This window comes from Vespa mandarinia, chromosome 8, assembly GCF_050613455.1.
Source record: "Vespa mandarinia isolate Hongniang chromosome 8, ASM5061345v1, whole genome shotgun sequence".
Taxonomy (NCBI): Eukaryota; Metazoa; Arthropoda; class Insecta; order Hymenoptera; family Vespidae; genus Vespa; species Vespa mandarinia.
The window spans coordinates 5,177,501-5,193,204 of record NC_140817.1 but is presented as its reverse complement, the minus strand read 5'-3'; the positions used below and the strand labels follow the sequence as shown (position 1 = coordinate 5,193,204).

The 15,704-nt window shown below is 30.5% G+C and overlaps 1 protein-coding gene and 1 long non-coding RNA gene across 4 annotated transcripts in view; one reads left to right on the top strand and one right to left on the bottom strand.

Annotated features, from left to right (window-relative positions):
• Positions 1-15,704, top strand: part of SK (small conductance calcium-activated potassium channel) — a 190,640-nt gene that overhangs the window by 55,294 nt on the left and 119,642 nt on the right. For both annotated transcript variants that reach the window (XM_035876700.2, XM_085658712.1), the window contains exons 3-4: positions 5,033-5,719; positions 14,118-14,382. In XM_035876700.2, the coding sequence (XP_035732593.1) occupies positions 5,178-5,719; positions 14,118-14,382 (807 nt within the window). In that variant the 5' untranslated portion in view covers positions 5,033-5,177. The remainder of the gene's footprint in view (positions 1-5,032; positions 5,720-14,117; positions 14,383-15,704) is intronic.
• Positions 1,504-15,704, bottom strand: part of LOC118446279 (uncharacterized) — a 95,006-nt gene continuing 80,805 nt past the window's right edge. The window contains exons 1-3 of one of the 2 annotated variants that reach the window (XR_014982415.1): positions 3,488-3,518; positions 2,126-2,356; positions 1,504-1,860 (exon numbers count right to left, since the gene is read on the bottom strand). This is a non-coding gene — a long non-coding RNA (uncharacterized LOC118446279). Of the gene's footprint in view, positions 1,861-2,125; positions 2,357-3,487; positions 3,519-15,704 lie in introns of those variants that run through there. The other variant, XR_004839545.2, reaches the window with a different exon arrangement.

Sequence of the window (15,704 nt, the reverse complement as noted above, 5' to 3'; positions counted from 1 at the left end):
AGAAATGAAAAAAAGAAAAAAGAAAAAAAAAAAAAGAAAATTACTACCGTTATCCGAGGTGTAGTTGAGACTTAATTTTTTCACCTTTTCGTCGTCGAAAAAATTTATATCGCTTTTTAAGACGTTTCGAGGGCAGCTGCGAATCTTCTTCTTTTCTGAGATAAGAGCTCTCTCTCTCTCTCTCTCTCTCTCTCTCTCTCTCTCTCTCTCTCTCTCTCCCTCCCTCTGTCTCTCTTTCTCTACCGTTCCTTTTTTTTTTCTTTTTAATGCAACGCATTTTTCTTCAAGCTACTCCGCAAACAACGTTCTCTCTTTTCATATATTCTCTCTCTCTCTCTCTCTCTTACTCGTTCTCTCTCTCTTTCTCTCTCTCTTTTACTCGTTCTCTCTCTCTCTCTCTCTCTCTCTTACTCGTTCTCTCTCTCTCTCTCTCTCTCTTTTACTCGTTCCCTCTCTCTCTCTCTCTCTCTCTCTCTCTCGTTATTTGCTACGGCAGCAATTCCGCCGGGTTACTCTCTTTCCGAGGCATACGAAAGTTCGGTTAGAAATGGGGGGATGGGAGTGACGCGGGTGGAGATTTAGTACTGCGGTTATGACATAAAGTAATTTTTTCCGGTTCAGAGGAAGAGAAAGGTAATTTCCAGTTGTATCGAGGACGAAAATAGGAAATTCAGAAAGATGAAAAAAGGAAGGAAGGAAGAAAGGAAGGAAGGAAGGAAGGAAGGAAGGAAGGAAGGAAGAAAGGATGGAATCGGAAGTGGTTGGAGGAGGGTAGAGGATAAATGAAAAAAAAAAAAAAATCAAATATTAAAATTTTGAACGACAATAAATATGACTTGTAAACGATCAAACGTATTTCTGGATATAATGCATTTTTTGCGTGCATCCACCGCGCGTGCATGCATTACATTCCATTACTATCTACTAAATTAATTTATACTATAATTAATTAAATTGTATTATCTACAAGTATGATACGCATCGTCTATCGTTAAGAATTAATTAACCAATTGCATTATACGAGGTCACATGTGACAGAAGTATTGCACATTTTTTTTTTTTTTTCTTCTTCCCCAAAACTCCCGAGTCATACATGACGTGAGACAGGCGATACGTTTTCATATTTAATTAATAAAACTTGTTCAGTGACAAGACATGTGAATATTAAAATATTTTACTTGCATTTACATACATATATATATATATATGTGTGTGTATAATTAAATATATAATATATGTATATATAATATATACAATTTGCACGAATAGTATAGATAAGACGGACAAAAGTCAAAATGGAAAAGAAAATGAGGTCAGATTATTTGACCTGAAGAAAAAAGAAGCAGAAATAGGTAAATAAGTGAAAAAAGAAAAAATTAATAAAAAGAAATTAAAAAACAAACAAACAAACAAACAAACAAACAAAAATGAGAGTAAAGTAAAAAAAAAAAAAGGAGGAAAACAAGAAAAACGCTTTAAGTATTTTATAAATATATTCGTTCAAGTAAATTTCGATATTCGATCATTAGAGCTTGGAGTTCGAAATAATGCCAAAAGGGTTACCACGGAAACCTCTTCCTAAACGAGGTCCAAAACCGGGCGTAATAACTTAATCGAGGTTCCACGTTGGACCGTCGAACATTACCAACGAATACCGACGGGCTATTAAGCAGGATTTCCTCTATAGCTATATACACAAAACTATATAGGCACTATATCCTCTCCTCCTCTTCTCTCCTCCTCCTCCTCTTTCTCCACCACTCTTCCTCATCCTTCTTTACATTTTCCTTCTCTTTCTCCTTACTCTTCTCCTCCTCTTCCTTCGATCGTGACTTTCGAAACGATGGAGGAAAGTAAGAGCTTCGAAATTATACAAATTCAAATTCAAAACGATTTTATCTCTGACAAATATTATTCGTTATTATTCTGATAACGAGGAGACAGCTTGAAATAATCATGAAAATAATTATCATATTATCTTATACATATATATATATATATATATTTGCTATATATATATATAGCAAATATATTATTGATTTACATAAATAAAATATTTGAATTGTCAAACGATCAAAAGAAGAAGAAGAAGAAGAAGAAGAAAAAAGTAAGTGATAAAACGTACCAATTGCATTTTCAAAAGGGATAATACATTCGCATTATCTTCTTTCGTGTAGGACTTTAATGACTCGCGAAAGTATCGTTGGGGATTTCATGTTGCTTTTCGAAATGCAAGGAATCTTGTTATCGTGGGAAAACTTTGAAGGATGCTACTACGTTCTCCTCTCTCTTTCTCTCTCTCTCTCTCTCTTTCTCTCTCTTCTTAGTCTTCAGAGTCAACAGTCTATACACCTCTCTGAAACATAAACGAACGTGTTACGTTAGAAAAGCTTTACCTAAGAACTCGCAGTACGTGAGCCACAAACTTTACGTGACAAGATACGACAATGAGAGAAGGGTATTAGTGAAATAAGATATTTGGTTCAAAAGAAAAAATAGTTTTGATGAAAGATTTAATTTAAAATTTTCTTTTCTTAAATTTTTTTTTTTTTTCTTATTAATTATTCGAATCCAATCGATTAGAAAGAACATTATTAATATATATATATTATTATTTCACACATATGTGTGTGTGTGTGTGTGTGTAGATAGATATATAATTGAGCTTAAAATCTGATAGGAAAAGAATAAAAAAAAAAAAGAAAGATACAAAAAAATATATAAAAAAAAGATTAGAGAGAGAGAGAGAGAGAGAGAGAGAGAGAGAGAGAGAGAGAGAGAGAGAGAGAGAGAGAGTGAGAGAGAGAGAGAGATAGAGATAGAAACTAACTACTCAGGATTGAGAGATATCTTAGTAGAGATCTACAAAAAGAATGATCGATACGCATGAACTCTCATGCTACCGACGGCTAAGAGAGAAACCGATATCCCCGTTTGATTCTCTCTTTGAACGTGCTTTTAACTTGAAGCAGCAAGCGAACTCCGACCGTTCGTAGCCTTAAAGAGGTCACGGAAATTTCACCCACGGAAAGCAGCTGATTCGAAGAGCAACGATCGGGGATGCGGATAAGACGAATCTTGGCCAAGCCAATATAAGGTTCCTCGTTCAAACTCGATAAATTCCTTTCTTTGTATCTTCCATTCCTTTGATTCGATGATTTCGTTAGTTTGAATAAAATAACATATAATGAAAGAAATAAAATATAATGAACACTATAATATATATATATATATATATATATATATATATATATATATATATCAGGACCGGAAAGTAATGTCGCTTTCTTAAATTAAATTCAAACAAATAAATTTTTAACAAGTTTTTATTTTTAATCACAATTAAATATCGACATACGCAGAAACGACATTACTTTCTTGTCCACCTAATATATCTGATTATCAGGTTTATATATACATATATATTTAATATATTATATAAAATAATATATGACGGTACATATTAAATTAAACTTTTACGTCTTACATGAAGAATATACGTAGTACTTTCTTCAAGGACCGCTCGTATTGAACTGAGGACGTCTTGATACGAATGATAAATAAACGTGTATCTATCCGTGTGTTTATATGTTTCTGTCCTTTTGAAAATAAATGAGTCGAATGGAGATGGATAATAATAATAAAAAAAAAAAAAAAAAAAGAAAACAAGAGATATAAACGTGAATCCAACGATCGAAACAATATTCTTATGATCTAAATTCTGTCACATTATTATCATTAAACTCGTTTAGAATTACATGACCTCTTGAAAGTTCATATAACTATTATCTAAGCTAAATAATTCAAATGGTTAAATGGAGATATTATTCATGTCGGGAAAAAGAACACATGGGTTATGCGCGTCTCTATATAACAAACTTCTAACAGGTCCATTAAAATGATTTACAACGGGAATATTAACGATAGTAACGAACGAATTTTTAACAAATGTTTCCTTCACGTTAAATGGCAAAGCTTAGTTCAATATCAAGACTAGGGTCGATTAATAGCATTCAAACGGGATTACATCGTAAACGTCAACGCGATAATGAATTTAAATTGTTATTGAAACCTTCGAAGAGAGAGTAGTTAGCAGGTTTAAAACGAACACACGTTCGTCCGTAGTACCATCATCCACCATTAGTAGACACATTGAGATCGATCGATATAGATATCCAATTAGATTTTACGATCGAAACTAGCCCTAATTGAATGTTATTGCGATTGAAAGGAAAGATAAATTTACGGTTAGATGTCTGTCACCGATCAATCTTAATTAAATGAGACTATTTTTTTATTTTTATTTTTATTTTTATTTTTTTTTTATTTTTTTTTTTTTTTTCTTTTGAAAAGAAAAAAATCTTTTCAATATCCAATCATTAAGCAATACTATATTATTATTGTTATTATATAACAGTGTTATTTATTCAGATATCTAAAAAAAAGAAAAAAAAAAAAAAAAAGAAAAAAAAATTATCGATCATCACGATATTATTTATTATTAAAGCAATCGAATCTTATAGAAAATATCGATATTTATTTCGATATAAAACTATTGAAAAGTCGAGGGAACATATGAAATATTAGAAATTCAAAACATGACTTATAGACCATAAATCCGCCACACCTATGCTCTTACATATTGTTATTTATTTAGATAAAATGTAATGAAAACTTTCGACGTATGAAATATTAAATATTCGAACATACATAACGTATTGAAGCAAACCAATGCTATATTATATTATGTTATATATCATTATTTATCAAAAAAAAAAAAAAAAAAAAAAAAGGTATTCTCTATAAACGGAATACACATTTACAAGCACATAAAGAAGTACACATCTATATAAAATAAAATACCAAAAAACATAAATAATTTATTGACCTATTCGATCTCCATTACTATAAAGTATCATTATTTATCGTTTACAATATAATATAATATAATATATAAATATTATTTATGATAATATACTTGACAAATCAGAATTCTAATCTCTACATGGGGGAAAACATTTTCTTGTTTCAGAAAATGGAGAGAAAGGCGTGATCGGTGTTAACGTTAAGAGAGAGAGAGAGAGAGAGAGAGACAGAGAGAGAGAGAGAGAGAGAGAGAGGGAGAGGGAGAGAGGGAGAGAGAGAGACAGAGAGACAGAGAGAGAGAGAGAGAGAAAATGAACGCAAACGGTAACGTTGGTTCTCAGGAGGGCGGCAATGGTAACGATTATGGTGTTAGCAACGAAGAAACCGCCGCCCTTCTGAGTAGGGCACCACCGCCGCCGGTGGTGGTTGCCGCGGCGTCTCAGGGCAAGCCAGTGCTAACGCGACAGAATAGGGCAACTTTTTTGGTTGCCTCGCCGCAACTGTCAGTGTCTGGACTTGGCGGCTCCGAGGAGAGCGGCACCACCGAAGATCCGGCAACAAGATCTGTACCCGACATCGAATTACATTGTCGATTGGACGGTGAATTTCAACAACAATCTCAGCAACAGCTGCAACAACAACAACAACAACAACAACAGCAACAGCAGCAACAGCAACAGCAGCAACAACAGCAGCAGCAACAGCAGCAACAACAACAATTGCAACAACAGATCGTACCACCTACGATTTATCGATCGAGACAGGTGTCTCATCAATATAATCGTTGCCGATGCGATCGAAGGGATTCTCTCGCTCCATCCTCTGCCCTACACTTGGCACGCAGCGTTTCAAGGTAAGTCCATTTTATTTTTATATCTTATAATATTAGGTGGACCAGAAAGTAATGTCGTTTCTAAGCATGTCGATATTTGATTGTGATTAATAATAAAAATTTGTTAAAAATTTATTCGTTTGAATTTAATTTAAGAAAGCTACATTACTTTCCGGTCCCATCTAATATATTACTTTAATTCGAATTAATATTTCAAGTACACGTCGTTTTATTATCTGATATTAAATTTTAATGTGTCATTAAACGTATTTAAATGTGTCGTGAATTTTACGTAAATAATCGAAACTTTAAGTCATTAAATTAATGACACAAGTACGATAATACAAAGTTACAATATGTTTTAACGAAATTCAAGATTCGTATCGTATGTGTTACATTGAAATGCATTTTCTTAGAAATGCTTAACAAGAAATTATGAGGAAAAAAAAGGAAAAAAAGAACAAGAAGAAGAAGAAAAGTAAACAAAAACAAAAAAAAAACAAAAAAAAAAAAAAAAAAGATATCTTTCAGTTCGATATCGGCCATCGATCGGATGTTTACGTCATAATGATGGACTACTTATTGTTAACTACTTTTATGCATTAAGTTGAGTGCCAGGCTTATAGAAAATCGGCCACTTATAGACCCGACATATGTATATCCCTTTTATTTCTTATATTTGCATTTACCACAATACTATATATATATATATATATATATATATATATATATATATATATATACACATATATCGATGGTGAAAGACGTAAAGTGGAAACCAGGGTAAATAAATTCGGCGAGAAAGGCTTTCGCTTGGCATAAAAATAGACGTACTTTGGTCCTGGCTTGATAAAAAAGAAAAAAAAAGAAAAAAAAAAAGAAAAAAAAAAAAAGAAGAAGAAGAAAGCAAAAAGAAAAAATAAAATAAAAAAGTTTTAATAGGAATCGATATTGGTATTAAAGAATTTACGTCACGTGCCCGTCTTTTTAATCGTATAATCTTATTCCCTCGTTTAATGCAAATTAACGCGAACGAAGAAAAAAGATAGAGATATAAAAAAATATAGACAGACTAATAGAGAGAGAAAGAGAGAGAGAGAGAGAGAGAGAGAGAGAGAGAGAAAGATTTTAAATATTGAGAAGTACTCGTCTGTAAATTACAATCAAGTTATTCCGATTTAAACTCGATTATAGAAATTTAATTCGTAATTCGATGCTTGAGATATTCCAAGTTGAAAGATCCAAGTCGAATTAATGCTAAACGTTGCTTCGCGTCTTGACGATCTTTCTTATATATATATATATATATATATATATATATATATATATATGTGTGTGTGTATATATATGTATATGTACAATATATACATAGCCAGCAAGCACATCTCTCATGATTATCTCGATCACAAGAGTATCGCTAATTATCCGAGAGCTTAATCGAAACGTAGATATTACTGAATACATACATATATATTCATCGTTCTATTGTAATCGCAATAGAGTTGCTCGTTATATAAGGGATTTGCCAGTGGAATTTTGATACAAATCGATAATACACTCCGTGATATTTTGATGTTCCATATATATATATGTCTCATCATAATTTTCAATAAATTAATACTGAAATTTATCAATGGACAAGTCGATAAAAAATATACATATATATACACACACACACACACATATACATAATATATATATATATATATATATATATATATATATATTATGTAAATGCCAATGATCTCGTACACGATAATTCGGCAATAGTAATATTTTTACTAGATATAATTTTGATTGCGAATGAACAAGAATTCCAAAAGAAAAAAAAAAAAAAAAAAAAAAAAGAAATCCCTATACTGAACTTGATAATATGGAAAAGATCAATAAACAAGAAGAAATAAATCTTTATATACAATGTTAAAGAAATCTTTCTCATTACATTTTCTTTTATAACATCGACAAAATATGTTATATTTTTGTACGGACATTTTACGGACGAACATATATATTCATACAACTGTGTTCGTTGTGTATGTCATCTGTATATATGTGCCTCGAAAAGGAATGGTTAAAAAAATCATCTTGCATGTCTCGTCGTTGTTAAGTGCCGTCTTGAAAATTGAATTTAATATAGCGTAGGAAAAAACTCGATGGAAATCTAAAAATACTTTGGGGCCATCCAATTTATATATTTCCCCCTTTTCTCAAAACTTCGATCCGTCGTCGTAACTGAAAGGTTGAAAAATTGTAAAAAGAGTCGCATAAATTATTCCGAGTTTAAGTAAATATTGTATTCTCACGGAATGACGATATATCTCGATAAGAGGTAAGACGATGATGCTCTAAAAAAAAAAAAGAAAAGAAAAAAAAAAAGAAGAAGAAAAGAAAAAACATTGCGAAAGGTCAGTTTATTTATTTTTTTTTCCTCCCCATTTTTTGTCATTAATATTTATTACCGTAATTAATCTACTAAATTGTATACGTTTAATAAATTAATAAATTTTCTTACGTTGAATATAGAAAGGATGAATTTACATTTTATGTGATAAACAAGAATATGAAATTTAAATTTCATAGATCGTCATATCTTTTCGTAAATTTCATTAATTTATCTATTACAAACAATGTACGTATTATAATTGTATAATTTATATCTCATCGTACGTTCAATTTTCACGAAGTAATAATAAAGGACATATCAAAAATTTACAAAGGATTTTAAACAAATAAATTAATTATTTTCTTTTTCGAAATTATATCAGGTTAATCTTTATTTTTTTATTTTTTTTTATTTTTTTTATTCTTTCGTTTTTTACTTGTTTCAGATCGGAAACGAAATTCCTAGATTTATGGTTTTTTGATTTGACAAAAATAAATAGAGAAAAATATATATATATACATATATATATATATATATCAGTCTATAAAATAGCAAAAAAAAAAAAAGGAGTAATTCTTGCGTAAAATCATTTAGGAACTTTTAATTCATTCTAGAAATTGTTGACCAATCTAGGAAGTTTTCATCCACCCTATACTTTGCTTCATTACTCTCAAGGGTGTTAAATAAACAATATTCTCTAAGTTTATGTACACGAGAATGGTTGTTTCTCCAAAATCATGTTAAAACAACTAATTTATATATATATATATACATACTACATACACATATACCTACATATATGGTATACATAAAAAAATAAAAATAAAAATAAAAAAAAAGTAAGAAAATAAAAATAAAAATGAAAATAAAAAAAAAAAAAAATGAATAAATTCTCTATCGTAGTATTAACTCTTACGTTTTCCATAAAAGTTCAAGAAAGAAAGAAAGAAAGAAAGAAAGAAAGAAAGAAAGAAAGAAAGGGATAAAAGAAAGTTGGTAAAAAAAAAAAAAATAAGTTCTAAATCGAAACAGATCCATCTTAGAGAACAAGTTAAAAAAGATATTTTCAACAGACACGTGAACCAATATAAAAATCAATTTGAAGAGATTGTTTTCAAGAAGGTATAACGATTTGAAGAGATAGTTTTCAAAAAGGTATATAACGTATTTCTATTTAAAAATTTGTTCTTGAATTTATTTTCGTAAAAAAAAAAAAGAAAAAAACAAACAAACAAACAAACAAACAAAAAAAAAGAAAAAGGACAAAAAACAAAATGTCATCCGTCAAATTCAATGGAATTGAATTTGTCGTCCGTTGAAATCGAAATCGTGTCAAATAAAAGACGTCGCATTGTCAACGATTTTCGTATGATCAACCGTGTTAGATCGGACTCATCGAATCGAATGATGATCGTAAAGAAAAGGTATAATAGAAAGAATTATTTTCCCGTGTTCGAATTTTCGATCGAAACGAAATTCTCTCCGGAATGAGTTTAGGAGGTCAAAGGTCGTTCCTTTTCACATAGATAGACCATGTAGTTACGTACATGGTAGGTCCATTTCGTGGTGACGTTTCCCAAGGGAACAAAGGGAAGAAGGCAATAGAGAGAGGAGGGAAAGGATGGAAGGGAAGAGAAGGGATGGAAAGGAGTGTGTATAGAAGGGATAGAGAAGGAGAGGAGGTTGAGAGGAAAACACAACGCTCGAATTTCGTGGCTTGAAACGTCGACGACGTTTCTACGATGTTGTTTGGCTCGGAAGATTGACTTGGACTTTCGAGGATCTTCCTCTCTTTCTTTTCTCTATCTGTCTTTTTATTCTCTCCTTCTCTCTCTCTCTCTCTCTCTCTCTCTCTCTCTCTCTCTCTCTCTCTCTCTCTCTCTCTCTCTCTCTCTGTCTGTCTGTCTCTCTCACACTCTCCTTCTTATACTCTATGTTTAGAACCTATGTTCTCGAACGATTTGACGAGCTTCGAGAGTAAGATTACGAGAAACTGGGAATGTCTCTGAAAATGACGAACCAATTCCTTTTCACGATTCTACATTTTCACAGTGAATAATAAAGTAGTCTATTCTCTCGGGTGGATAGAACGAAGCTAAGATAAATAACGTCGACGATTTATCTGTTTGTTGCTTGTTGAAAAGAAAAAAGAAAAAAGAAAAAAAAAAAAAAAAATAGAAAAGAAAAGAAAGAAAAAGAAATGAACGCACGAGGGAATACGTATAGGGATTTCTTTCGAAGTAAATCGTATCAAATTTTTTTCTTTAGTTATGCTTTCTTTTTTTCCTTCCTTCCTTCCTTCCTTTTGCAAACAAAAATTTGTAAATAAAGAGAAAAAAAAAAAAAAAAAAAAAAAAAGAGAGAAAAGAAACGAAAGAAAGAAAGAAAAAAAAAAGAAAAATGAAAAAGAAATAAGTAATATTACATTTCACGTTTAATCCATGTATAATCTAAGAGAAGTGAACCAACGTAGATTCTAGACACGTTCTGTCAACCTTTTCTTTTCCTTGGATGGAAGAGGATATAAGAATTTCATGAAGATAGAAAAAACAAATACAAAAAAGAATAATAATAATAATAATAATAATAATAATAATAATAATAATAATAATAATAATAATAATAATAATAATAATAATAATAATAATAATAATAATAATAATAATAAAAAGAAAAAGAAGAAGAAGAAGATGATGATGATGAAGATGAAGAAAAAGAAGAGGAAGGAAGATAGAAAGTATGTTAAGAGCAAAGACGAGAACTTTAAAGAACAACAAGAATTTTCAAAGTTTCTTCTAATAGTATTTCTTCGATAATAATTAACGATATCCCACGATACACATATACGAAGAGTATAGGAGGTTATTTAGATAAATAATTGATAGAATAGTATTTTTAGAATAATCGTGAATAGTCTTATTTGCGCATTCCAAATTATAGAATGAAATTTATTTAAAAAAAAAAAAAAAAAAAAAAAAAAAAAAAAAAAAAAAAAAAAAAAAATTAATTCTTTTGTTTACCCTTCTATTAAATTTTATATTCTTCATTTAAAAAGAAAAAAAAAATATATATATATATATTAAAATGTTTTAAACTTAATAAGTAATTAAATTTGATATAATGAACAAAAGAAAAAATATAAGATAATTTTTGTGTTTTACTTTTTCATTTCACTCATGATAAGAGGATAATAGGAAAAACAATTGTTTAAAATTCATGAGGGGAGGAAAAAAAAAGTCAAAAAAAGGAAAAACAAATATTATCTTCAAATCGTAATCTCTTCAATTAAGAAAATTGTTCGAAGGATATATTATTACACCTTAAAGATAAAAAAAAAAAAAAAAAAAAAAAGATAACAATTGAAAAAAGAAAGAGAAAGAAGAAAGAAAAAGAATATGCTTTTACTTGGATTACTTTTCATTAAGTAATACCACTCTAATGAAAACATCGACAAGTTGATTTTCTCGTGTTTCGTGTCCTTTTATTCCGATCAAAGGCACGGGAATTTTATTCAAGCCCGATTGAATTGTCATTAGATCAATCAAATTAAAGAACAAAAAGGAAAGAGAGAGAGGAAAAGAAAAAAATAAAAAGAAGAAAAAAAAAAAAAGAAAAGAATATAACAGATTCCCTCTCTCTAGATTATTTCCCTCTCTCGACCGTGAAAATTTGACGAAATTTTTAATAGCCGAACACACACACGCGTGTCCTACAGCAGAGATGCAAGAGAAAAAGAAAAGAAAAAAAAAGAAAAAAAAAAAAAAAAAAGGAAAGAAAAAGAAAAATCCATTGATTAGATGAAGACCACGGTCAAATGAAAAATAAATTGAAAATGGAACTACGAAGGATTTCTATTTCCCATCTTGAAATATATATATATATCATAACGGGCGAGAAAGTTTTTCGAATGAACCGACATGAATGGAAAGATCCGATCCGGCGTTGAATTTTTTTCTTTTTTCCTTTCTTTTTTTTCTCCCTCTCTCTCTTCTTTCTTACTTCTTTTTTTTCGTTCCCCCTACCCCATGGATTTAATATACAATCGTACGTGTGAATTATTCATAAAGTGCGAGGTACAAAGTAGATAATGCTACTGGAATACCCAATAGAATCGAAATTGAGAATTTCTACGGCTACGGTATTTCCATGTGACGGCTGTCACATTTTAACAAAGATAATACAATATTCGTATATAGTTACTTGATCCGCTTATATGATATATAAATATATATATATATATATATATATATATATATATATATAAATACACACATACATACACGTATGTATATATAATACATGTACACCATGTATACATTTAATATACGCATGTGTGTGTGTGTGTATTTATATGTGTTCTTCTTTAACCCAGTATATAGCCTTCTAATTTATTTGATTGAAATTTATATCGTTAATACGATGACGACATGAAGAGATAGCAAAGAAGACGCATTAAAGCTTTTTATTCGACATACCTTTCGTGACATTTAATCGTAAAAAAGGATTCGTGAAAGTAGCGATAACATTCATCACGGTCTACTAGAAAGTAAAGAGAGAGAGAGAGAGAGAGAAAGAGAGATTTGCATTCTCAGGTACTCTCTTTAACTCCTCGACTTCTACTTTTATTTAAATGGCTTCGTAATCTACGACAGATGGAAAATCGTGATTTCATTCGCGTTGAAATATTAAATTTGATAAAAGAAAAAAAGAAAAAAAAAACGGAAAAAAGAAGAAAAAAAAAAGAAAAAATAACAAAGAAAGAAAATGAAAGGAAAAAGAAAAGAAAAAAAAGAGGGAAAAGGAAATAACAAAAAAAAAAAAAAAAGAAGAAGAACGATTTAAGGACATTAATGAATATTCTATACAAATCGCTATAAGGATTTATACGAAAATAAAGGGGGAAAAAAAAAGAAAAAAAAAACAAAGAAAATACATAAATAAATAAGAAAAAATAAAACGTCAAGAGAGGTGTCAAATAATGGAATTGGTTAGAATAAAAACGTATAAAAAGAGATGAGGAAAAAAGAGAGAAAGACAAAGAAAGAGAGAGAGAGAGAGAGAGAGAGAGAGAGAGAGAGAGAGAGAGAGAGAGAGAGAAATAAACGAGATAGAGTGAGGATTATCTTCTACGGCAATTAAGGAAAGGACCAATTAGGTCCAAAGCAAATATCGATTGGTTTGATCTCGTCCATGAGAACCACCATACCACGAATAAACCATACAACGAAAGTTAAAGTATTTAAAATTATTGAAACGATTCCCCTCTTTTAAATGTTACAACGATGATTATCGTTAAACTTGAAATATGAAAATTGAATTGTCCTTTTAATCGGCCGTTCAACGCATCCAAACAAGATTTTACAGAGATAAAATGTAACACCACCACATCGTTTGCATCGAATCGAATCATTTTTCTTTTCTTTTCTTTTCTTTTCTTTTCTTTTCTTTTCTTTTTTCATCAGAAGATGATTATCGAAGAAATTGACGAACTAATAATAGTAACCAAGCAAAGTTTTCCCACCCTTCTCCTTCTCATTCTTCTTCTTTTTCTTTTTCTTCTTTATCTTTTATCGTCATCTTCTTACTCACTTACTTACTTACTTACTTACTTACTTACTTACTTACTTACTTACTTACTTAAACCCGTCGGTCCATTATTATCGTAAAGAATACCGTTATTAGTTCAAAGAAGAAGAGACCCTCTCATCGATCGAGTTAATCAATGTAATAAGAGCCAACGATGGGAACCGATAGTAATTAACAAACAAGTGTCATTTCTTGTTAGAGACGAGAAATTTGATTCTTAAAGTTCGAACGACGATTATATAAATAATTCTATTTAGTAATATGGAATCTTCCGATAAAAAAAAAAAAAAAAAAAAAAAAAAAAAAAAAAAAAATAAGGAAAAAAAAGCAAAAAACAAAAAAAACAAAACAAAATAAAAATACCACAATAAGGATGACAAATCAAATAATATATTATGTTTTTGAATTTTTTTCATATACGCCAAAAAAAAAAAACAAAAAAAAACACAGAGAGAGCGTAAAGAGCGGACATCATTGCTGTCCATGTCAAGCACCACCACCACCGGTACTTGTAACAACCTCTCCAAGTGCACGGATAATACGTCAAAGTTCTCAACCAGAGGCCTGCTGTTGTTCCGGATGTTGTTGCAACTTACATGCCGGCATAGCGCCGAGTGCTGCCTCTCTACGGCAATTACGCGAGCCCGGCGACGGAATTGCCGGCATAGCTGCGGATTCATTGAGAATCAACGGTGGAATACGACAATTCCGACAGGTAAGCCGCAACCAATTGTATTTTTGCATTTTGCTCAATGGCACCCCACCGAGCCATAATCACCAACGTCATTACCGCCACACAATCATTTACCATCAACCCATTACGACGACCATTATTATTACCACATTACATCAGAATCACAATTTATTACATTATTTATTAATACTTTGATCAATCACTAAAATGTGCCTTCCTCATATTCATTTTATTTCTAACGACAGAAAGAACAAAGTTCATCCATCGCTTTCTTATATACTTCATCATCATCATCATCGTCATTATTGTTATTATCATCATTATCATTATCGTCATCATTATTGTAACCCTCTTGTGTAAAATATTAACAGATTATTATTAATCTTGATGTCGTTATCTTATTCTCTTCGTTATGGTCATTCTCGATGTATTGTTGTTGTTATTACTTTCTCAATGTTGCTCGTACACATATTCGTTTAATAAATCGATCCAAGATCCAGGATCGAATTCTGAGAGTTATCGCTCTCTATCTCTTTCTCTCTGTCTCTCTCTCTCTCTCTCTCTGTCTCTTTCTTTTTCTTTCTCTCTTTTATATCTTCCATCTGTGTTCATTAGCCATATATGTTTTCTTATCTTTAATCGACATTGCAACTTCCTGCTATTTCTACCCTTTTCTAATGTGTCTCCATATATTTCGTGTGTTTTTATTCCTTTTGTATTCTTTAACGAGAAAAAAAAAAAAAAAAAAAAAAAAAAACAATAATAAATCTAATACGTTCATGTCTACAAAATATAGGAATATAAAAAGGAAAATAAGTGAACGAATAAATAAAGTTCATGATAATTATTTACGAAGAAAAAAAAAAGAAAAAGAAAAAGAAAAAAAAATATCCGAAGAATTTTACCTCGGTTGCATAATTTACCGACAAAGAGAAATTCTTCTTCCATATCAATCGCAGGATAAAACTACCCCTCAACTTCGAACACACGTTTCTTTATCGTTGGAACTTTTAACATCGCGCCACCTGGCGAAGGGTAGTGAAGTTAATAGTTCGAAGAAACTTAAAAGTAGGGAAATTAGGAAGTGATCGTACCGACGATGACATTTCGAATCATTCGGTTCGACAAATACTAAATGGAGCGACTTTAATTACCCTTTCTCCTTATAAAAAAAAAAAAAAATCAATAAATCAAATTACATTAATTAATAAATTCGATCAATCTTTCTTTCTCTCTATTTCTCTCACTCTTTCTCTAAGCTTCTCTAAAAATTTTCTTTTATAGAAAAATAGATGGCACTGTGTGGGTGTTTTCAACCCTCTAAGATTTCATTGCTTATATTT